At 40.4% G+C, this 25,362-nt stretch overlaps 1 protein-coding gene across 7 annotated transcripts; it reads right to left on the reverse strand.

Annotated features, from left to right (window-relative positions):
- Positions 1-1,593: 1,593 nt before the first annotated feature.
- On the reverse strand, positions 1,594-25,333 carry rnf157 (ring finger protein 157). 7 transcript variants are annotated; one of them, XM_039788442.1, is made up of 20 exons: positions 24,454-25,333; positions 22,099-22,217; positions 19,517-19,605; positions 18,826-18,975; positions 17,895-18,012; positions 17,710-17,776; positions 17,569-17,612; positions 16,679-16,726; positions 16,460-16,531; positions 16,146-16,305; positions 14,899-15,011; positions 14,590-14,822; positions 13,878-13,980; positions 13,364-13,472; positions 11,314-11,528; positions 11,131-11,190; positions 10,998-11,046; positions 7,304-7,414; positions 6,203-6,237; positions 3,555-3,690 (listed from the first exon to the last, which is right to left on the reverse strand). In XM_039788442.1, exons 1-19 carry the CDS (start codon positions 24,539-24,541, stop codon positions 6,203-6,205), a joined length of 1,983 nt encoding a protein of 660 aa, XP_039644376.1. In that variant the 5' UTR covers positions 24,542-25,333; the 3' UTR covers positions 3,555-3,690. The 7 variants fall into 7 exon arrangements, with proteins under 7 accessions (XP_039644375.1, XP_039644374.1, XP_039644373.1 ...); XM_039788441.1 differs by lacking the exon at positions 6,203-6,237 and having other exon boundaries at positions 1,594-3,690; positions 11,131-11,181; positions 11,314-11,429; XM_039788440.1 differs by lacking the exon at positions 6,203-6,237 and having other exon boundaries at positions 1,594-3,690; positions 11,314-11,429.
- Positions 25,334-25,362: the final 29 nt, after the last annotated feature.

Here is a 25,362-nt window from a genome sequence, read left to right on the forward strand (position 1 = left end):
GCTACTACATACTTGCCAACATTTAGTTTTTAAAATACGGGAGTTTTTTTTTTTGAGGGGTAATACATAACCCATTGCTATTAACCTATGTGTGTTAATTGTATAGCCCACTTGTTCTTGATAGGCTGGAAACAATAGACTGCGCTGATGACTTAGCTTAGCACGCATATAACCATAACCATAACCATAACCATAGCAAATCAAAGGCAGCATGCTAGCTACCTTCACATGTTAAGCTAAAGGTCAATGGTTTGGGCTAGTACCATAGACTAATAATATACAGTCTATGGCTAGTACTTAGCCTTCTGCAGGGCCATTGAGGCCACACACACTGCACAGATCATTTCTGGAATCCAACATTCTACAGCAGATTCAAGCTGATTGAAGACAGCGTTTGAGCCCAAGGAATACATCTCATCCAAATTCCCATAATTTCCATTAATTCCCATGAAAGTTTCAAAATTGGAATGTTTCCAAAATCCCCCAGCTAAACTTTCCATGGAAAGCAATATTAATAATATCCTGTTTATTCCCATTAATTCCTGTAATTCCCATTAATTCCTGTTTATTCCCATGAAAGTTTCCAAAGTGGAATGTTTCCAAAATTCCCCAGCTAAACATTCCATGGAGTTTCCGGAAATTTCCCAGAAACTTTGCAACCCACCCCTTTGCAACCCTACCTGTGACTAAAGGTTAGTGGGTGTAAGTCTCCACAGTTACAAAACAGACTGTAACACGTCGAGAAGCCTACATCAAATGAGAAGGGAAAATTCAATTAAAGCGCAACTTCATCAGAAAATAAACGTGGTAATGCCATTATGAACACGAACGCCATTTAAACTCACTCGTTCTTGTTGACAACCCGTTGCCAGGCTCACTGCGGGCAGTCGAGCATTAAAGCTGATTTATTATTTATGTAAAAAAAAAAAATCTCTTTTTGGACACTAAGGGACTTTGCTAATGTCATTTTAATTCCGAAAATAATGATTTTGTATTTTAATGGACTTCTGTGCTTACACTGGAGTTTATGAACAACTAATGATTATTTAACTATTTAACTAATGATTTCTGTTCTCATTAATAACTCCTTTTGTCCGATCAACAGTTCAAAACCCAGTCAAAGTTTAGCCAATGTTTTGATTAATGACAAAAGGTTATTGGTTATAAAAAGTTATACTTGATTAACTTTCTGTCAATTGAAGATGTCTAAAGAAGTACAAAAGTCTGTTCTCTAAAAGAGCATGTAGTGTACAGCTGCTTTTAGCTGATCACAACCATGCTGAGAGAAGTGAGAGTAAATCAAAACAGGTCAGTCAGTGATTTTTATGCAACAGTGAAAATAATGTATATTAATGAAAAACTATATTTCAGTCATGCTAATGCTAAGCAGACATAATTCTGTGAGAAAGGGGGTGGTTACAATTAGAGCTCTGTGGTGGGAAAATGCTGCAATGCAGTTTGAAAAATGATAGTATGAAGCAGCGAGGAGAGTTTCAGTGAAGAGCAGCATGTTCAGGGACATGACCCAAAACATAATCCTGCGCCGATTAACGAATCTTTCCCATTTAAAATCAGGAAATCACTCAGTAACCATTTAGTTGCAAAAACTTTATTGTCGGTTTTCTTTGACATTTTCACTCCTAGATTTAGAAAAGTGGGGGGTCTTGCAGATTTGGGACCCATTCCTTTGATATCATAATGTGACTGGTGCCAGAGAACGGCTTCATCTACACATTCGGACTGGGATCGCATGACTGTTTGCAGCTTGGATATATTAGTGCCGTCCTCTTGACTTAACAGTTCGGGTCAAGTGAATAGGGAGCCAGCAAACGATATATAACACTTCAGAGGGATGTGGTCCGGCTTTATGTGTGTGCAATGATCCATAATCAAGTATTCTACAGGAGGGAGCAGGCTGATCCAGACTAACATGCTTACTCTACTATCGCCTCATGCACTGCAAAGTGTGTTGTCTAGGAAACCGCTAATAGTGCATTAAATGTTGATATTGTCCCTTTTCAGTTATTCTTTATGTGAGCACGCATGTGTATAAACCTTTACCAATTTTTCACAAATTTTCATCCACATTCTAGTAAACGGCACAGTGTTTTGCAACAACTTAAAACACAGTAAAGGAGAACATCAACAGGTGAGCTATACATTAAAGTTATACAAAACCAAAACAACTAAAGCTTCACAAACGAGGAGAAAAGGGCTCGTTGGGGATGATAATAATATGAACAAAATTCCAGCTAACCACGGCGTGGCCTAAATCTCACGTTAAGGTTTTCAAATTGAGGTTTTTCCTCACAAAAAACAATTCCTTTACAATGGCAAAATAAAAAACAAAATAACAAACGCACTGAAATGTCTGAATTTGAATGTAATAGGCCAGTGCAAACACAGTTTTTGTTTGAACTGCACATGACCAACCTCCTGCAGGAGAAGAGGAGATGCAGCTTCGGCATCTTTATTGCTTGGTGGTACTTGTTGGTTTCCAGTTGCAAATACAATAATACTGACATGCTAAGATGGTGCTGCAGAAGGAGAGGATGGTGTGTGTGTGTGTGTGTGTGTGTGTGTGTGTGTGTGTGTGTGTGTGTGTGTGTGTGTGTGTGTGTGTGTGTGTGTGTGTGTGTGTGTGTGTGTGTGTGTGTGTGTGTTGTGTGTGTGTGTAACCAGTTTAGGGTTCAAAGTTCATGTTTAATTCCAGTTTAGATGACGATTTAAATGTCACGTACATTCCCCTTCTAAAAGATCCACGTTCATTGTTCTACATTCTCTGTGACAAGTCTCTCTTTTTTGTTTTCAGTCCATTTCTGTTCATTTTGGCCGCCGTTTCTTGGCTCGTCAGCCGCCTTACAAGTCCGACCGCTTCTGTATTCACATTCAGCAAAGGTTGTTTGGAAATCATGGCGGGAATGAGAGGAAAATGTCAGCAGAGGTCTAAAGCTGCATGCGAAGTTGAGATGGGAGCTCCCTGATCCGAAGAGAGGAGTCAGCGCGTTTTAGTTCGCTAAGGTAAGGTAGTCCGGTGTGAGCCGACTTTTGAATATTGTCCAAACACTCGTTCAACATACAGTTTATAAGAGAGAAGAAGAAGTACATTAGTAATAAATCAGATTGCCGATCACAGTAGCCCCTGACTGTTTGGCTGGTAATAGAGGAGAGGGAAGGAGACGAGCAGCATGTATTTTTCTAGAGATAGTGTCATAATACACAGCTCTCATTGGTTAGACCTACAGGTAATAAATAATAATGTAACAGTAGGCTAATCAATCCCACAACAAGTTAGGTCACAGACAAAAAAACAAACAAAGAAACTCCTGTGAGATCAAAGTGCACAGACAACAGACATGGGATGCCCTTCTCTTCCTCTTCCCTCCTCACAACAATTAATCCAGGAAGTGTTCAAACGGATGGGGGGTGTCCCTGCTCAGTGAGGACAGTATCCAGTGATGCAGCACTATGGCAGGGTAAGAAAAGCCGACTCTGGACGGAGAAGTTGGAGTGTTTTTGTGTGTGAGTTTGTTTGAGTGTGTTACACAATGAGTGGTCCGCGGCGGGGATGTTTGGGACTCTGGCCGTCCCGGTTCTCAGCCCCCTGCTCCTCCAGGTTGATGTTGCTGGTGGAGGTGTGGTGGGGGTGGGGCTCTAAAACAGGCCTGTAGCCCCCGAGATACATCAGACCTGAAGAAAAGAAGAAGAAGACACACAGAGAGAGAGAGAAAGAGAGAGAGAGAGAGATAGAGAGAGAGAGGTTGCAAAATCAGAGGAAATTTCCCCAACTCTTTTTAACAACACAGCTGTACATTCACCGGTGTAGATTCATGTCCCAAGACCAAGACACAGCTCCAAGATAGCAAACTACTGTCCCACTCATTTTCTACTAATAGAACAATTTGTCTTTTTTTAAGATTATGTTTTGGGGTCTTTTTTACTTTATTAGATATTGGCAGTGGATAGACAGGAAACGGGAGGGGGGATGACACGCAGAAAAGGACCAAAGGTCGGACTCGAACCCAGGCCGCTGGAAAGGACTCGGCCTACACGGGCCACACACTCTACTGGATGCAATTTGTCATTTTATCTTCTTTCGCCTGAGTGTGTTTAATAATTACAACATAACAATAGCCACTTGTTTTCATGTGCATTTTCAATTTGTGGATTAAAAAAACAGAGCGGAAACTTGAAAAAAAGTTGCTATACTGCAAGTATTTATGCTTGGCTGAGGTGGAAAAGATGTGTGTTAATAAAAAGAAAACACAACAAAGTGAAATAGTAAAACAACCATGACGTACATGAAGCTTAACGTCCACTGAAGAGATGAAAACATCAGCTCTGTGTGGAGCAATTAGGAGAATGTAACCTACCTCAAATTAATACATTAAACGAACAAACATTTGCACCACGTTTTCAACATGGTCGTTCTTTTAATTACGAGATCTTGTTGCTCCTTCACCTTTTGCAATGGTTGAATGGCACTGACTAGAGACTTAGCACCACCAACTGCTTTATCTCGATGCGCATGACAGTAGTGGATAGAAACGTGCATTACTTCACATTTTCTTTTGTGTTTTTACTGGAAATGACACTAAGTTTGGATGGAAGCTTGACTCATGTCCACGATGTGTTCAATGGCACTTTTACGCCACCGTGTTTGATTCCCGACGTTGGTCTCTAGCCTCCTGCCCAATCACCTTGTTCTGAAAGACCGCAATGTTTTTAACATGTAGTCTGACGTGTCTCTCACCAAGTCACAGCGGGAATTTAAAGCGGAGAGATCACCCAATACGACATTGTTGCCATTTCAAAAGACATAAATGGCTTGGTGTCTGATCCTGGCTTTACTGTACGTATGGCTGTGCTTTAATCAGACACTTCCTTTTCCTCTGTGCCCCTGTGGTGGGCTTAATTGATTCTCTTACAGCTGAATTAATTAATTAATTACTTAATTATTTTGCACCCACTGCTACACTTTAAAGACATACTAAAATGCAAATGCTTATCTCAGGTCTCTGATTTAAGTGATTGATCTCTTGGTATACGTCAAAATATGTGTCACAAAAAGTTCCCTCTCTTCTCATCCTGTAAAACGATGATCCTGTGACGATTCATCCTACAGTCTGATTTGGACTTGATGTTAGCAGGTTGGACAATGATCAATACACATATCGGGATAAAAACATAATCGGTTATCACCCTACTAGGGTTCAAACCTGACGTGTTCCATTGCAATGGAAATGATACTCTACTTTTCTTGAAGTGCACAATACTTTGTTGTAACTGAATGTCTTGTTTATGGAATAAACATAATATTCTATATTGTTGTAATTTTGAGCCTAGATGATTGTATACCATGCATTACACTGCAGTCCTCCTGGCCTGTAATAAGGCCCACTTCAGCAACTCAAGGGCTCCCCAACCAACATAGTCGGTAAATACTGTATCAGCCAGGGAATAAAATCAATTATTGATCGTTTTAGATCTTGACCACAGAGAGTATGAATAATGAATAACATCCGCAATTAAAACTACTTCCACTCAACTATTACTGTGCAACTTGAAAGTATGAAAACATTAGGGCTGCAACTAACGATTATTTTCATAGTCGATTAATCCATCAACTATTTTCTCGATTAATTGATTAGTTGTTTGATCTATAAAATGTCAAAACATGGTGAAAAATGTGGATCAGTGTTTCCCAAAAGCCCAATATGACGTCCTCAAATGTCTTGTTTTGTCCACAACTCAAAGATATTCAGTTTACTGTCACAGAGGAGAGAAGAAACTAAAAATTGTTCACATTTAAGAAGCTGGAATCAGAGAAATCTTACTTCTTTTTTTTACAAACTCAAACTGATTAATTGATTATCAAAATAGTTGGCCATTCATTTAATAGTTGACAACTAATCGATTAATTGATTCATCTTTGCACCTCTGGAAAATATATAAGGTAGATTCTGAGCTGTGATTGAGAAAAGATAAATTCTGAAAAAAAAGATTTCCCTTGTTGCATCACATTTTAAAGATATTTGCTTAGTGAATTAAACTATTTTTCAGGGGGGAACATCTTAAATAAAACTGAATCATGATAAACATGAAAACGTTTAAGTAACAAAAGAGGGTGACTGTTAAGGTACATGCAAACGACAATATATAACCCTGGTGTCTGATCTACTATCTAGTCATAACTCCATACCTAGTCCTCAATGTGCACTGGGCACGACTCCTCATCTGTCCATCCGAAAGAAGGTAAAAGAAGGAAGAGAGAGACAAAAGGAGAGGAGAGAGAGGTAGAAAGGAAAATGTCCAGGAAAAGACAGCAGAAGATGTGAAGAATGACGGGGAAAAAAAGAGAGAAAGAGAGAGATAACAGAACACTTTTACGACACAGAAAGATAAAACATGTCACACCATCCACCATAAAAGACCAAAGGGGTGATGTTAGGTTCAAGGGGATGAAGGCAAATCAGGGTTTTAGTGGCTGAGAGCTACGAGAAGGATGCATAGCTAAAGACTGTGAAGCCGGTTTGAACCCAAAATGACTCAACTGTTAATTTAACAACCAAAAAAATATAGTAAATCAACAACAAAATTGACACCTTTAGCTCTCATCACAGCAATCCGGCGAGTGTTATGAAGCAAGGAGGAGAATTAGGAGAGGACGGGAGGGAAGATGGAGGGGGTGTAAGAACAGGTTGCAGATGTTTGGCAGAGGGGCTCGGAGCTGGCAGACACTGAACATGAACTTTAAACTCCGGGATGGACCAGACTCTCAGACTCTCTCTAACACACTTACACAAACAGAAAACACAGCATGAAGGAAGCGCTTGCCAGACACACGATAAGATACACTCACTCACACACACACACACACACCAGGGCTTCAGCTGAAGGAGGGAAAGGAGGGAGAGAGTGCACAGCTAACCGGTACTGAAAAAGCAATGAAGCACCACAACACCAAAGGGTAGGAATGAAGAGAAGAAGGAAGGCTCCAGATCTTCATGCTGGGCAAAGATGCTACAAAAGCCCCTCTCTGTTCATTAACTGCGAGTAAATATAACATTGAATTAGTTTGACTTGTTTCTTTCTAGCTTTCATTTGCATTAGCATGTTAGCAAAGCAAGCCAATATGTAAGAAATCCTTAAGTCTTCTGACTAATGCACTCTTTCTCTGTTACCCCTCTCATCTTCCTCACTTTTCCTCCAGTCCTGTATCTCTCCCCCCCCCCCTACTCCCCTCACTCTCATGCCCAGTCCTCAGCTCTCATCGGTCCATGTTCGAGAGGTTGCCACTCACCGGCGAATCGGCTGTCGGGAGCCTGCTCATTATCCAACCCCAAAGAGGGCGTGTCACAGAGGGCGACGCCCTGATTGTTATTGGCCAACTCTGGACACCTGCTCCGCCCACCTGCAAGCGAGGGCAAAGGTCAAACAAGAGCAGCCAGGCACCGGCGGAGGGGACAGGCAGGGTGAGGAAGGGAGGGGCGAGGGTGTCAGAGGTGGAGGGGTGAGGTTGGCCATGCTGGAACGACATTAATAAAATAATAAATGATAGAATATTTCGGCATTTTACCACTATGTATCTGACTAAGACGTGAGATTTAAAGAACTCAGTGTTGGGGACACCAAAATCAGCTCATTCGCTCTGATCCTCAGTACCTTAGGCAGACTTTCTTATAATCAAGTGGTTCTCACACTGAGGGGGCACGCATGACCAGGGTGAGCTTGTAAAGTTGGAAGAATCTGACTCATGAAGGAACAATAATCCAACAAGTGCAATCTGATACTTGCAAGTCTCGCTTTGTAAGATTTGATTAGACAGAACGAGTATGCACAAAATGGACAGTGTTAACAGAGAAGACATGAAAAACAAGCGATGCTCCTCTTGCTCTCTACTTTCTATTAATACAGCAGGAGAGATCTGAATCTTTTCTGTCTTTTTTCAGTTGTACATTCATTTATTGGTTAATTACGTTCTGGGGGGCTAAAAAAGGCAGCATGACAGGAAATATTTGACAACCACTGTGATGATCAAATATATCGAAGGCAGCCACAGTTGTTAAGCAACTTTGTAACTTTGTTACAACAAAATACTAAAACGAGTAAAGTTTGTATATTTCCTATTTTAAAAAGGCCTCTACATGTGATGATAGAAACCATTAAAAATAGGTGCCATCTTTTGTGGGTAATGTTACAAATCAATGAGCAGAGCTGTATTATGGCAATATTTGATTTTTATTTGATGATCTTTGCATCAGTGTGATGAATTAACTTTGCTTTATCCACAAAAAACTGTTTCTTAATTGATTTTCCATAAATTGTGTTGTATCATTACAGTATAGCATACCGATACCCTAATTGTAATAACATATATCATGATTAAGGTTTGTATCCACATTGTCCCCTTTTATTAAAGAATAATTAATATTATCAGTTTATCCCACTTCGATTCACTGCACTTAAATTTTGTTTTGAATGTCCACCATGTTCACTTTCTTTAGAAACAAAATTAGTCACACTGACAGTTCAGTAAGTGGAAATAATTAATAAAGCATAAACAGGATTTAGGATATATTTCATGTGTTTGTATAATTTAAAATGATCTGCCATTTTGTTTGAAAGCTGCCACTCTGTACTCATATTCTTCTAATACCGTGTTTGCTGATGCACACTGGAGCGACCAACAAGTGAGTCTGAACTGAGTGGATTCGTATTTTTCTGCCTTTTCCAGCATGGCCAGATAACAGATTCTGACATGTTTAATATGTGCAAGTGCCTCATGTCTGCAGCAAGCAAGCAAGCATGTGTGCGTGCGCGCGTGCGTGCGTGCGCGTGCGTGCGTGTGTGTGTGTATGTGTGCTAATGAGGAAGAGGATGACTGGATGATTGACAGCTCAGCACAGAATTACAGGCAGGGCACATACAGAAGCTGTCTGGCAGCACTGGTGCAGATGCAAACATACATCCTACAGTGCATGTGCGCATTCACAGTCTGTCAGGCAGCACAGGTCTGCTCGTCTCCTGAAGAACTGAAAGGTCATTCGGTAACTCACAGGCAGATTGTGTCAGTCTGGCCCCAGGTGTCACACACACACACAGAGAAACTAATTCACCTAGAAGTTTTCAACTGTTGTCTAATAAAGGCGACCTTGTTGTTTCACTTCAAGCCTTACTGGTCACACACACACACACACACACACACACACACACACACACACACACACACACACACACACACACACACACACACACACACACACACACACACACACACACACACACACACACACACACACACACACAGACACACAGACACACAGACACACAGACACACACACAAGCAGCAAAAAAAAAGCAAACAGTGCGCAGAGAATTTTTGAGCACAAACACATATGAAATACACAAATGATATACCTCATACACATAGTAAATCCACAAGCACACGTACACATGTACACACAAACATTTATATAGCGGTGCAAATCATGCAAATGCAAGCTAGTAACTTGGTGTGCAGCAGAACCTCATCTTAACAATACATGATGTCTGTATGTGCTCATTTCCTGTTGAAAGGATGCTCCGATCGATAGGAATTAGTCGTTATTGGTTGCTAATTGCATGATTACCATCATTAGCTTTAGCAATAAGGAAACACAGATTGTAAAATAGGGGAAGCATGCTGTATAAATAAAAGGTCACTCAAACAGACGTTTCACTGTCTGATCTGTCAGCTGTGTAATAATTCAGGGATGGATCCTCTTAAGAATGCAGGGTGGCTTTCAGTTTGGTCTCTTTTATTATTATATTTACGTTTAGTGTGTTATTGGCCGGCTTACTAACATTAGCCTACATTCATGAATCTGTTGGAGGTCAGTAAATGCCTCCAAAGTGTAGACTGACTTTTTGTTTGTCTCTTTTGTATGTTTTACATATCAAGTTGTTCAAAAGGCAGCTGTGCTGAGTAAAGAAAGAAAAGAGTCATTTTACTCACTTTACCGATTTTTGGGCCACTTGGGGGCAGCAGAAACAAGTTGGGAATACAATGTATCATCACTTTTTAAGTTGATACCGCAAACTCATTTGCAAACAGTTGCTTATTTACACTTCCAGCAGTTATAGATCAACACTATCATTCATTTGGAGTCTTGGTTCTGGTGAATGTAAGTCTAATATTCACTCTCCTTTAGCTCCGTTTTTAATCTCTTCTAACTCCTGAGGGAACTACCTGTCTCTTTAGCTGCTAAATGCTCCACTCTGTTCACCAGCTTGTCTCCAACTGTGTCAGTCTGCCATTTGCTTCTTAGCAGCTAGTGTACAGTGGGTTTTTAGAGCTTTTTCACTGAAAACAGCTGCCTGTTGTTGCAGAAAACAAATAATTAGATTTGAGGAGCCACTTTTTGCCAAATCCAGTCCAGTTTTGTGACAACAGAAGAAAACTACAGTGGGACAATCAGTGACAATGGGTATGGTATTGATTTTAGTCATTTAAATGTTTAATCAAGTAAATCTTATGAGCTCAACCTTCATGTCATAAAGACATGCATGCTATGTAACTAGGACTGCAGTTGAAAATTAGCCAAATGGCACATTTACAGAAATTTTGATTAATGTGCATTGTCCTAATACATAAATCTTAAATCTTAGACCAAGGTTCTGGTGCACACCTACTGTATGAGAAGCCATTCACTCCAGTTCAGACACCGCATGCTATGGTGGTTTCAGCCAACATTACGTGCATTTTGAAAAGGCCTGCCCCATCTAAAGAACGATATCTGGCATAGGCTCTCTTTATGTCAAAAGGGTTGTCAATCCTTAGCCATGATTCAAAAAGATTTACTGACAGCAACAATAAATTAGATCGACATCTCCGTGCATAATGTATACTTTGTATGAAAATGTGGGTTTCTTTTTTAACATGGCCTGAGAGCAACAAAATGCAAAGGGAGGTGAGAGGTCAGGGGTGATAGGTGAGTGATGGTCACCATAGTTACCTTTCCCATTAGACGGGGAGGAGCAGTCCTCTTCAGTGACATCGTTTCCCTGGGGAAAACCGAAAAAAATGCTTTGTCAAACTTTATCAAATTTAGATAAAAATATAAAATGACACATCAGTGTATAACTCACCTCTGAGTCCTGCTCCTCTACAGCCACTGAGTAGTTTTGTTCCTTTGGCTCCTGGGAAAACTCATGAATGAAAGAAAAGATACAAAAAGGTAGGCAGTCCAATGAGGAGATAACATGTTTAGAATAAATGTTAGGATCTTGTAGCCAATTTCTCCTTCATCCCTCCACACCTGGATTCCTCACCACGTGCTGCTGCAATGGCCCTCGGCTCTCCATGGGGGCGTCCTGGTTCTCCTCGCCCTCAGCGTCTCTACCCTCGTCATTCCCGGGCTCGCCTTCGGCCCCGGCCAGGTAGGACCCTGACATGGAGGACATGGTGTCAGTGCTGATGTGGGAGTGCTGGGAGTGGGACGAGGCCATGGACATCACTGACTGGACCAGGCTGCTGCTCACTGGGTCTGACAGACAGACGGAGACACACATCACGGTTGGGGCTATGTCTCAAATGACTTTTTATTTTTCTCTGGTTGCCGGTTGAGATTTCCACCATTTAATTTTTTATTTTTTTAAAAGTGATCCCTACTCTCATAGAATTACCAACAGCAGAAAACATATACAGCAGATGGTCATGTCCTTTCTGAATAGTGGGCCAAGAAGAAATGTTTTATTGTTATTTTCAATGTTTTGTTGTCACATTAAAGGAATAGCTCTACATTTTGGGAAAAAGGCGTATTCACTTTCTTTTAGGGAATTAGATGAAAAGATCACTCCCATGTTTGTACAGTAAGTATGGAGCTAGAGCCTGTTGGTTGATTAGCATCACTTAGCATAGAGCTAGCCTGAAGTGTAAAATATGTCTATGAGCGCCTCTAAAGCTCACTAATTAACATGCTGTATCTTGTTTAATTGATCTACAAATAAACCAAAATGTAAAAGCAACAACTTGAGGTTGCCAGGTTTGATAACATTTGACCTAAACAGAAACCTGTGCTCACGACCAGCAACCCTCACTGGCAGGTATTAGGTGGATGAACAAAATGTGGATCGTCAAAAAAAGTTGGCGGCTTTCATATTGTCATTTTGGATCTTTCTGTGTATGTACATAAACAACCAAGATACATTGGGTTACTTAGTCAGTTTTAAGGTGCCGGTAGGTGTATTTTTTGTTTCACTTTAAACAGAGCCTGACTAGCCGTTTCCCCGTTTCCAGTCTTTATGATAAGCTAATTGTCTCCTAACTCCAGCTCAGTATTTACACAAACATGAGGGTGGCATCCAACTCTAACTCTTAAAGAAAGAAAGGTGGTCATTTTTAATCTCATAGCTTTTTTTTTGATTCCATTTATTCCAGACCTCTCTGTCAGCAACACAAGATGGAACCCTGGCAACACGAGGATTTGATTTGTAGAAGAGGTTAAACATGTTTGAAGTCAGAAGTTCATCAAGTCTTTCATTCCAGCTGGAATAACAGTCCTCTCTTCCGGTTTTGTTCTGAAAAGTCGTCCAGCAGATTTCCCATAAAATCAGATCCAGTGGCAAGAATGTAAAACGCTGAGGTGGTACAAGCTTATGATTTATTCATGTTAAAATGCACCTGGAGGTTCTTTTTTAACCTCTTCTGCCCCAGTTACTTAAAAATTGCTCATTCATAGTTTTTCATGGTTTATTAAACAGATTTTGTGTTTGTTCTTCGTGCTTAAGAGATGACGATTGAGTGATGCATGTATTACAGTGATGTTGGAGTGAAAAACATTACATTTACAATACAAGAATTACATTTCTCTGTGCATGTTTTACCTTGTGCTGCTGCAGCCTTTATGGTAATTTGGCGGCATTAAATTCAGACTTGTTGTTGTTGTTGTGCCATGTTGAAAGTGATATGGATACATTATTAGGTCCAACCAAGTAAGATTGCTGTTGAGGCTTTTACGTAAAAGTGAAGTCATGGGACCGACGTGTAAAATCACATTTATGTTATAAGATGTGTGTCTGAATGAGGCTTAAATACATTATGAGCATCTACTACAGTATATGCAATATAAAGCATGAAGAAATAAACAAAGGAAATAAAAGTGATTTCACTTAACTACAGCCAATGTTTTCACTGCTACTCAGAATTTATCTGTTTGTCAGTTTAGGATGGTTCTGATTGTGTGGCTTCCATTGCTATGTTTGTGAGGACATTTCTGCATTGCTAGGACATTTTGCCCGGTCCTCACTACTTCAAGGGACTGTTTGAGGGTTAAGACTAGGTTAGAATTAGCTATTTATAGAAAGGCAAACGTGTGGGTACCTTCAGGGGAGGTGATGGTGGAGGAGAGCGGCGTTCCCGTGCAGGACGACTGGTCGATGGCTCCAGACGAGGAGAGAGTCAGGTTCTCGCTGTCTGGAGTCACTCGGCTCTGTAAAACAACAAGAGCAGTGGACAGCGGTAAGAGAGGAGCTCACACAAACATTTGCGTACACTTCCACCGACGGCGTTTGGTGTTTTAAGCCCCCAACGTAACAGCACTTAGGGTTAAGGTTAGGTGCCTTGAAGTCGAGGTTGGGGGCTTAAAACACCATCGAGCTCCACAGCCTTTGGAGATTTCTGACACTGAGATAAACACTAATGTATGGTCTCTTCATCTCGGTTACACACACACACACACACACACACACACACACACACACACACACACACACACACACACACACACACACACACACACACACACACACACACACACACACACACACACACACACACACACACACACACACACACACACACACACACACACACACACACACACACACACACACACCTCCTGCTGGTCCACGGCGAGTTTGTGGCGACAGGCCTCCGATTCACTGCAAGACTTCTCATCCTCCTCCTCAGGAAGCACCGAGGAATTCTGGGAAAGTGACCTAAAATAAAAAACAGAATGGACGATCTTCAGATAAAACAGGAGTAGGTTTGATGTACATGCCCCTGTACTATAACATCACAGACAAATGATCTTAACAGGATGTGGTTAAAATGAGGGGTATTTTTTTTTCTTTGTGTATTTAGATTTTTGTTTTAATGTGAAAAAAATCAGTATTAGAAAAAAACTATGATATAGTCTTATAAAATTATAAATGGGTATGGAATCATAGCCGTCCACACGCAAAGTTGCTTTTTTTTCTTTATAATTTTTAGGAACTACAGGACATAATCAGCAGCTGTTTCGCATTTTCACTCTCCTACTTTTATGTTATGCATACTCATCAAGGAAATGTACCTGTAAATGACTGTAAACTTGTGGAGTCTTGCAGCAGAAAACATCAAAAGTTTGAACCAATCTGTACCTTTTCAAAGACCAGGGTATTTTTTGGTAAAAATAAATAAACTCAAAAGCAGAAATAAATGAATCTTCATTGACACATTTGACTCTGGATGTAGTAGACAGAAGGACAGACAACAGTAAACTGATATTAAAATAATTGCTATTCCAAACAGAAAACAAACAAACGTTAACGGTCACTAATACTCACTTTGAACCACTCTTTTTGAGTTTGAGTCCCTGACTAGAGTTGGAGTGGTCTAGAGGGGAGAGGGAGCGGGCCAGTGCCGGGTGAGGCTCACTGCTGTATGGGGGCAGCGTTCCCGAGACGTGGCTGGGACCCGAGTGGAGAGGAGGAGGATTCACCACGGAGGAGTTGAGGGGGCCGTTCAACGCCTCCAGGAGAGACACCACCTCATAGCCTGGAGGGATGTGCTCAGACGCCTGTGAACCAGGAGAGGACACTGGTGAGTTTACTGATTATTTGACATTTACCCAGTAAGTGTCTGCTCTGTCTCACCGAGTGTTCCTCCGAGTCAGAAGTCTGTGAGGTGATGACGGGGTTGAAGCTGGTAGGTGACAGAGGACTGAGTTTCTTCCTCATGGCTCGTATCTGCAGCAGAGCTCTGAATGCTAAAAAAACAAAAAATAAAAAAATAGAGGACAATTAAATGTATTTAAATAATTTGTACATCTAATAATAATTGCAATGATAATGACATATACACAGAAGTATTTTGAGGCCACAACAAACATTTTAAAATGCAGGGGATCTGCAAAAACTATTTTCTTAGACTACATATATAAATTAGTGCTATTAAATAAGATATGATGCCAGGCTGAAAGAAAAAAAGTGTTTCCTGCTGCTGAAGGTTTCTGCTGAATATTGGTTGAAGAGAGGCCACTTTTGGAACTGCAAGTGTTTGTATTCATCCCGTAAGACAAAGGCCATATGTGAGGAAATATTAAATAGCCTGTTCTTATCAGCTCAACAACAACAACAACAAAAAGTGAAAAAAAGAGAGATTGAATGAGTCGTGGACTGGAGCTGCTAAAAGCCATGAAAAATAAGCCAACTGCAGGAAGCAGAAAGGCAAAAAGTAACTGCTGCATTGCTGTTTTTTGTCTTGTGTTGTGGTGCTGAACAGACTTCTCTGCTAAAGTAACTTTGTAATGTGTCTTTAAATTTGCATCTTTCTCTTTTTACACTGTCTCACTCAATGTTTCTGTCTGCTATAGTCTCTCTCACTCTGTTTTCCAGATGAATTTCACATACTTTGTCCCTCTGCACAGGAACGCCTAAAAAATACCAAACTCACAATTTGTAACGGCGCAAAACATCAGTGCGATACCTTAACTAGAGGAAATAAAAACAACGCAATTTGTCTGTTTAGCGCCTACAAATCACTCTCAGTGTGCAAAACACAGGTACAGCTTTCTTCAGGTCCAGGTGTAAGTCTGGAAAACAGTAACCGTGATTCCTGCTTGGCAACAATGTTAAAACAACCTGCAGATTAAGTAATCCTTTTTTAAAGGACACCCACCGAGTCTCATGTGATTCCGCTGTACCAATTTGTGGTGAAAATATTGTACTTTTTCTGTTGTAGTAAAATATAATTGTTAAACAAAGCATTAACAGTGTAGGGAGTACTTAAGAGGCAGCTTTCATTATTTTTAAACTCTTTTTTTCAGCAGTGGAAACCACTTTTTCACTGCTGGAAAACTCTCATTTTGGAATGAAATTCTTCCTTGTTGGTGGGAACTCACGCAGTCTGCAGATGGGGCAGCAGTTGGCCTGGTAGCGCAGAGTGTCTGCGCAGGCGTTGCAGAGACACAGGTGTCTGCACGGCAGGATGAGTGTGTCTCGCACATCTGACAAACACACCACACACTCAGCACTGTTGTCACTGATCTCATCGTCAGCCAGCTGGAGATCAAAAAAAACATTTGAATATTAGGAACATAAAAGATTTTTTAATTCATCCAATCGAGCTACAGACAGACAAACAGATTTATTTTACTATATTGCCATGTCACTTCTGATGCAGTCAGAGAGGAACCTCATGCCATCTGATATTTACCTTTGATTCTTGGCTGTTGTATTTGTTCTCTATCCCGTAGATCTCCTGCAGTAGATAACTCACCCCATCCACCTGAGAAAAGGAACACAGTGAAGAATAAAGGCGTAATGTTCAAGAGGGAAATAAAGCTTTGGTGTATCTTTTTCTTTCAAAAACATAATACATATTACACAAAAGGAGGAAGAAAGAGAGATAGAGAAAAAAAGCAGGTGCATTCACCACTTGTTTCTGCTTCAGAGGCTTCACACAGTAGCTCCCGTCCATGTGCTGCAAAAGAAAGCAACAGTTGATTATTACTTTGTCTAATTCATTCAAAACTCGTCCTGGAAGCCTTTTTATTTTTTATTCTTTTGCATTGTTTATATTTGAACGACGCTCGACTGAACTGTAATGCTGTGTAGAGGACTTCTGATGTTTCTACATATTTGTGTAATGAGTACAGAGCAGTTTTGCCTCTGCTGCAGCATCCTTAAAAAAATGAGAGATTGGAGGCCTTGTTAATGAATACCCAGAAATAGAGATGTTTGACTACAACATTTGTAATTATTAATCTAGTATCAGGTTAGCCTAGAACAGAGTCCATAAATCTGCTTATGACTCCAGAACTTGCCTGAGATCCTAACTGTTTTAAGTTTTCTTCGATATAAAGTGATCTAGTGATAGTTGTGTGTACATCCAGGGGTACATTTCAAACCTTACTGTTAATAGCTCATTCAGCATATTTTAAATGGTGCCAATGTGCCAAAATTAACTAAATGTAATGTTTCAAACTCAAGAGACCATTCAGTAATCAAGATTTACAAGCTACGAAATGTTTCATCACCACAGAGAAGTATTACACTACATTATACACTAATATCAGTTATACAAAACCCAAAAAGATAAGAAAAGAAAAAAGGCCCTCATATTAGAAGCTGCAAATGTTTGCCATTTTAGCTGGCAAAGTAAACTATTAACCAATATCAAAATAGCTACTGAAAAATGTCCTGGCCGTACATTGTTTTGGCTCTATCCGAGAGCCCTGGCAATGTCTGTAGAACAGCAAATTCCTGCAAACACCTCGTGCCTCAGCCTGCCATAATTTCTCTGACAAAGTTTGTCTTTCTTACCTTTTCAAATGTAGCCAGCAGTATGTGAGAGTGGCCCAAATGTTCTGCAAAGAATAAAAACAGTGGACAAGTCTTTGCTTAAACTTCTGCAGCTCTACTCTTACATCAGGCAATCAGCATGATAAACACCCAGCAACTCACCGTCCCCCTCATCTACAACGGCCTGCACCACCATGGGGAAAACCTCTTTGTCCATATCAAACAGCAGCTGTGGAGAGAAACAAAGTAGATTTCTGTCTGCCCCTGTGTACTTAATCAGGTTTCACAGCACAGCCTCATACAGACATGTGTGTTCAGTATTCAGCCGACAGACACAAGCTGCTTACCTCCTCGTCAGCCCACTCGCTGAGGTTTACAGTGTGTGAGGGCAGACAGAACTGCTGGCACACTCCCCTCTTGAAGTGCACCGTCTCAGACTGCAGAGAGCTGTCCTGTGGCAGGTAGCTGCCAGAAACATGTAGACACAGTCAATGCACAAAAATATATCATCACCTTATTGGTATCAAGAAGTAATATATTACTTCTATATCTAAACTATAACAGGCTGTAATTTCTGTTTAACTGTGACAGTTACTAGTGTTGAATACATTTTATTTGCTTATTAAAAGATGATTTTTTTATTCTATGTGAAGTGGAGGATAGGCAACGTCTGCTTGCATCCTGCATGGACAGAAACCACAGACAGCTCTTTATGCAACATATGCAAATAGTGATATATAACGCAAGATATATAAAAGATATGTAAGATCATGTTGGCATAACTTATGAAATGAATATTTATGGAAACATATTTTGTCCTCCATATTAGCCTGTATTTCTATTTCTTTGATGACTAAGAGTAGAAGATGTCCCTCTTTTGATATTTACTACAGATGCAATGATTAGACTTTTTTCTCTCTTACGATACAGATTCTGATACCTCAACTTTGGCTGTGTGCCTATACAGATTCGGGCTGCAAAGGTCTGGTAAGCTCACTTCTGTCTAACTCCACACTCTCAGGTGCTTTTTTTTGTCATTTTCTAAACTTGTAGACTCTTGATTACAGACAGTTTAGTGTTTAGCAATAAATCAGCAGGTGCATTAATAAAGCTACAATTTGAAGACACACAAGGCAAATTCTACTGAGTGAAACTAGATACATCGTGATCAGTAAAATTAAAAATATTGACCAAAGTGATTGGTTATTGGATTTTAGCGAATCTTTCTTTACATGCATCCAGTGTTATTTGTTCACCAGGAAACATGTTTCCACTTACACTGGCACTCCATTGTGAAACTCCTCTATGGCCTGGTAGTAGATGGTTATGGCCACCTGTGTGTCAGCGTCGAAGGTGAACTCTACGTTGTAGCAGGCCCTGTTCTTCCCCGCCGCCTCGTCACCCGGCAGTTTCAGGTCCTCACTGCACCTATGGGTGAGAGAAGAGGAGATAAGGATGAGGGAGAACGTTTTCATGCAGAGAACAGAAATCTGAGAAGGATCCAAAATCCATTTACTAGTGTATGAGTTAGGGAGAGCATTCATAAAACATGCATGAAATCCAATGATAAAGTGCTTTAAGCCTCAATAATCATACAGAAATGATCTGCGAAAGATGGACAATTTATTGTTTGAAGTCAATAATTAACATGCACATTTATTGAATCACTTTTCATATTTTTGTTTGTTTGTTATAGCATTATTTCTTTGTGTATGTAATTGTCTGATGTATTAAGAGACATTTTGTACTTTTATGGTTGCCTTGAATTGTTTTAATTGGATGTTACACTGGTATACTGTGTTTTTTCCCCCCCCCCACGTATGCCAAGAAAGTAAGTTTGAATTACAAGAAAAAACATGCATGATATGACACTCTCTCTTAAATTAGCTGTTGTGGCCTGTTAAGCTAAAAATAGCTAAGTGTTGTAATGAGGGGTTACGTATACGTTTAGGTGGCTAGAGGTGCGTACCGTACGAGCCGCAGTGTGTCCTTACGGATGTTTATAAGGCTTCGTAAAGTCTTCACTGGTTCCTGAGGTGGAGGGGCTGCATACGGGAACTGAAAACAAAAAGAAAACAAATTATAGATGTAAAATACATGTTATGAGACTGAAGAGTAGTGGCTTTCATCTTCCCTCAAACCACCCCGACATTCCTCTCTTTACCACAGGGAATTCAGGGTTACACAATGACCGTGGCTGCTCCTGGTTTAACCTTAACACAAGTGTTTCGGTTGGTCAGCACCAGCGAGATCTGTGCTGACAAGTGCTGAGCCAGAGAAAAAAATCTGCTCAAATTGTGTCTTTCCAGGGACAAGGCTGACACTTCAGACAGTGTTTGGGCACATTTCTGCACACACAGGGACCACAGGAGCGTAAATCAGTCCAAGGTCCAACAGTTCCTGTTTCAAGGACCAGATGGGTGAAGTTTACCACATCAGGAGACTTATAGTGATAGCATTAATTCACAGATGGATGTGAAATACCTTCTTTTTTCACCATTTTCTCTTATGACCAACCCAATCTTTAGCGATAAAGAAACAACATTAAAAACCCTGCGGTAAAATCCACACATAACCTTTTACCTTGACCCAATCTGTGGGTCTCTTTTGTTGTGTGTCTGAAGCCTGAAGTTGCTGACTGAGCATAAGAGGGGAGCTGAGGTGGTTTGAGGATCAGTGGAGGAGAAACATGCAGAGAAACACACTACAAGCCCTCATCTGTCCGTGTGTGTGTGTGTGTGTGTGTGTGTGTGTGTGTGTGTGTGTGTGTGTGTGTGTGTGTGTGTGTGTGTGTGTGTGTGTGTGTGTGTGTGTGTGTGACCATATTCAGTACTATTACACATCTGGGCTCAGCGGGAGTCACGCCTGTAAACTACACAAACAAACACACAGGGAGTAACAGATGCTGAAAAGAACCATTCATTGGGAAACTCACAGGCAACACTGTGGGTCTTGTAACATATTAAAAATAATGAAACATCGAGGAAAAGTCTGTATTTCCTCACACATGCTCAGACTAAAATGAAAAGCTTAGACTGTTTTCCTTTTCAAATACAGGTAAGCAATCGCCAAAGTTATTACAAGGAATGTCTGTATAAACTTCCATGGCAATCCATCCAAAATTTGCCAAAACATTTCACCTCACCTTTCATTTCGCCTCATCGTGGCACTGTAATAAAAGTCAGAGGATCTCCAAATTCAGTAGGGTTCGTCCTCTGGGGACCATAAATGTCTGTACAAACTTCCATGGCAATCCATCCAATAGTTGTTGACATACTGTATTTCAGTCCAGACTGAATTGGTGGACTGATGGACCATCATTGCCTCTAGCATGGCTAAAAAATCCATTTTGTAAATCTATGTGCTTCATGCAGAAATAACTGAAAGCCCCTAAATATAGCCCCACCCATTATCATATTTGTAGAGTGGTGCAGGAGACCGAGAACACAACAACTGTGGTTGGTTTTATGATTCCACAGCACCATCTGCTTAGAAACCAACCAAAAATTATGTAATATGGTAAAGCTTCGGACACACATACAAGAAAAGAAAAAAATCACCAGCTGCATCCTGTGCCCACAGGAGGATTATAAACACCCACATAATCGGGAGAAAAACTGCACTCCTAATTCTAGCCCCAGTCTAGACAGAAACAGCAGTGCGACTGAGATTAGCACACACAGTGATGGAGCAGTCTCTGCGTATCAGCTTCACTCCAAGCCTTTCAGTCTGTGACAAATTCTCTCTTTCCTCTCCGGACTTGAGCCCTTTTTGATATGCAGCTCTCATTAGTTAGGTTGAACGAACCCTCCGGAGCAACCGCAGCTTATCAGCCTCTCTGTACAAGGGGAGCCGGGCAGACTGTCATTTCACTTTTAATTAGTTTGACAGGATGAGACGTTGAAATAAATGTCAATCAGTGACAGCTTGTTAATTGCCACTGCCGGATTCACCACTGCTGAAATGCATCAGCTGCTGTTTATTGGTGAAGAGACAGCTACAGCTTTTAGTTGATTAATCAGTTAGTTGATTAACATAGAATTATTTTGACAACAGAGTCATCTGTCAAGACAAAAATGAGCAGTTTTTTCTTCTCAAATGTGAGGATTTGCTTCTTTTGTCGGTTTTTAGAATTGCAAATTGAAAATCTTTGGTTGTGGACTGTTGGTTTAATAAAACAAGCAATTTCAAAGACATCACGCTGGGCTGTCTGATGTTTTTTAAATATTTTCTGGCATTCGATAATTAAAAAAACTCATTAGTTGCAGGCCGAGATCCTTTCTTTATTTCCCCCCCTTTATATCCATTATTTTGTAATCTTCATACAAATTAAATTATGAGACTGAAAAGCTCATTCTTGAAAGAACAGCTGACAAAAACTCTGAATCTCAACTTTCAGGCCAACGTGTGTGAAGTTGTCTTTAAAATGCTCAGCAGATATCATCTACAATTCCTTGACAACTCCATCCACAGAGGAAGAAGATGTGTCATGAGTCGTACTTTTGGTGAGATTGTTTGAGTTTTTAACATTTAGTGTGTTAGAACACCTACCGCCACTGGTCTGGTCCCCAGGAAGTTAAGGTCTGTGTTCTCCCCAAACAGGTAACCCTCCGGATGGGTGGAGTCAAACTTCTCTCCACCCATGATGAAATGGCTGGCGAAGTAACTCCCTGCACAGAGAGGCTCACTTTTAAACACACTTAAAATACATCACATCATCTGAAAAAAACAACAACATATTAATGACAAAGAGACCCACTAACAGATAAAAATACAGATTTTGTTTTGCGGTCATTCTTTTGCCAGTTGCAAATTCTACCCACCTGACACTTCACTGGCATAAACATTAACATTTCCCTTAAATATTTGAACCATTTGGCTGGCAACGCTATCCACAGACAGAGCCAGATCTACTCAAGCTTTACATCCTCAAATCATCAAGTTAGTACAAGGGGCAGGAGACAAACAATACCCTGAAAATAATCTAAGGCGTTCTGACTGAAGCTGGGCTGTTATTGGGTGTACTGCAGCTTGTCCACCTGTTTACCGAGACTTTGGGTTGATGACAACAAAACTAAATAGACGTTCTGCATTTTAATCACAGGGTGAGCTAATATCATAAGACTGTAATAGTGGTACAGAGTCTTTAAATACATGCTGGACAGGCAAGTCGTGCATCTGCTCGGAGGAATCTGGCATCTTTTACACTTCTTAATGCAGGAGAGGAGGCAGGGTTTGGATGCTCTGACATTAAAGCCATTCACACTAGAAGAAAAATCCATAAACACGAACAAATCATAAACTAAAAAAAGCCACAATGACGATGCTCTCCCTCTCATCATCTTATTATTATTTACAGCAGGTGGGAGAGGCAAGTTGGGTAAAACTACTTATTTTTCCCGATTTGCTTCCAGGTTTCATTATGTGACAGATTTTAATTTACTTGATGTCTATACGATAAGAGTTGAAAAGCAGTAACAATTTCTTTACAATTCAATTTGAATACGGTAATATTAGATTACTACTAAACCCTGATGGGAAGCTGAACACAGTGCTGTAATCAGAAAATGTCACATAAATTGTCACAATAAAGTGTTTTTTTAACATTAAAGCATGTAAACATGTTCTAGTACAAACACAAAATGCAAGGATAATCCTGAAAATGCTATATAATAGTTGCCCTTTAAAGTAAACAGAGGTTCAAGAACTTTGCCTTAATAATACACTATATAAATTCAGTAAAATTATGATTTTAGTCAAAAAATTCCTGATCAAAGAACAATAAAACAGGATACGAATTGGATTGGTACTATATCTGTTTTCCTTGGAGATGAAACAATTAGTCAATTAAAATTGATTACATTTTCTTAATTAAATTTAAGAAAATTAAGTCATTTTTGCTGGCAGACAAAAAAACGATTTGACGATGTCACAATTGTCCTGGAAAATTATGGTGGACATTTTACACCATTTTCCATTTGAATTAAGAAAATAACAAAGATTAATCGATAATTTATAAAGCAAAAATGCCAAACGTCTAATTCCATCTTCTAAAATGAAGATGTTCTGCTATTCTCTGTTTAAATCATTATAAATCTAATGCATTTGGCTTTTGAACTCTTTTAAAGCACTTCGAAGACATCAACCTCGGCTCTGGGAAATTATGAATGACATTCACTATTTTGACATTTTATATGTAAAAGAAAATCTACAAATGAAAAGGATAATGAAAAAAAACATTGGTTACAGTCCTTTTTTCAACTAAAAAACCTCATTCACACTGAACACAACTTCCATTTCCATGGATGAACGTCTCTACTGCTAATGGTGATGTTGGTCTTTTCATTTTCATCCTCTTGGGATCCATCATTACTTATTTATTTTACAGACAAACTGAGGCAGGTATGATGCCATCAACGCAAGTCTAGCTCCCAGGCTATAGATGCCCAGATGCATCGAGAGTAGAGCCAATTCCAGTTATGTATCTGACACTGCAAATAGATGATAATATAAGGTTAACTTAGGCTATAAGGGGTATTCACGAAGGACGGGTAAATAAGAAGATGCCCCTGTGTTTCTGTCAATATCACTCCATGGACAATTCAACAATGCTGCAGTGACAGAAATACAGATGACATGATAACATGTAGCCTAATAGATATACATTAAGTAAAGGCAAGATACAATTTAAACATGTTAAGGGGGAAATAAGGTTTAACAAGCTCAGAAAAATCAGGCATTGGTCCTCCCCTCTCTCCACAGGTAACGTACTCCAGGTTTAAGGCCCAAATGCCCTGCAGCTAAAAGGTAAGATGGTGAGGATTTTGATGGTGATGGATGCGTTTGAAGCACAAAATAATGTAACAGCTACCCGTCCCCAGTTGGACCTGTTGTTCTGTGACTTACCGGATTTTGGTGGATAACGGTACACCGAACTGGACGGAATGTCCACTTCTTCCACGCCTATGTTCTGTCTGCTTGTTAAAGCGCCCATTTCCAGTCAAATAAAGACCACACGGATTAACGAGCATAACACTTCAGGTTGGCTTTGTTCGCGGAGTCTCCTTTATTCCCTATCATTTAATCCAGTTCGTGCTGCCCTGTCCATTTCTGTCAGGTCCAAACCCCGCCGTGAATGTGACCGTTCTGCGGATTAGTTCTCCGGGTGCTTATCCCTCCCCGATCAACAGCTCGTTTTTGAGGTAGAAAACAGCCGTTGTAGTCCCTTTAATAGCGGAGAGGCGGTCGCATGGTGCGCCGCAATCGCATAATCAAAGCGAAATATTCGTGTCTGGTTTTACTTTAAGGGCGAGTATGTGGCACAAATCAGTCGTGTGCTCGTCGACATCCCCCGGCCCGCTGGATGTTGATTACACATCCCCGGTGCTTCTCGTTGTTGGATCCTGTCAAAGAGGTCTGAGGCTCCCCATGACGTAAGGCAGGCACAAATCCGGGCCGTGGTTTTTGCGCAGTCCTCTCTCCAGCAGCAGCTAGTGCCGACCCACTTTGTAACGTGACCGTCCTACGCCAAATGTGCGAGTGGCGATGACTGCAGTGCAGAGAAAGGACGAGTCTGTCTGTTGCATATAGAAACTCCAAGCAAAAACTACATTACCCTCTGGACATGTGTGGAAAGGCTAAAAACTCGACAATTTACCCTAACGGGAAAGACTATAAAATGCATTTTTTCGCAACAAGTAGGGCCACGGCAATCAAACTGTTTAAAGTTGTACAACGACCCGGGAATCATAACAACGTCTGGCGTTGATAAACTAGCTACAACAACAAAAAACAGTTAACTCATACCAAATAGCT

The sequence above is a fragment of the Perca fluviatilis genome, chromosome 21 (genome assembly GCF_010015445.1).
Source record: "Perca fluviatilis chromosome 21, GENO_Pfluv_1.0, whole genome shotgun sequence".
NCBI classification, from domain to species: domain Eukaryota; kingdom Metazoa; phylum Chordata; class Actinopteri; order Perciformes; family Percidae; genus Perca; species Perca fluviatilis.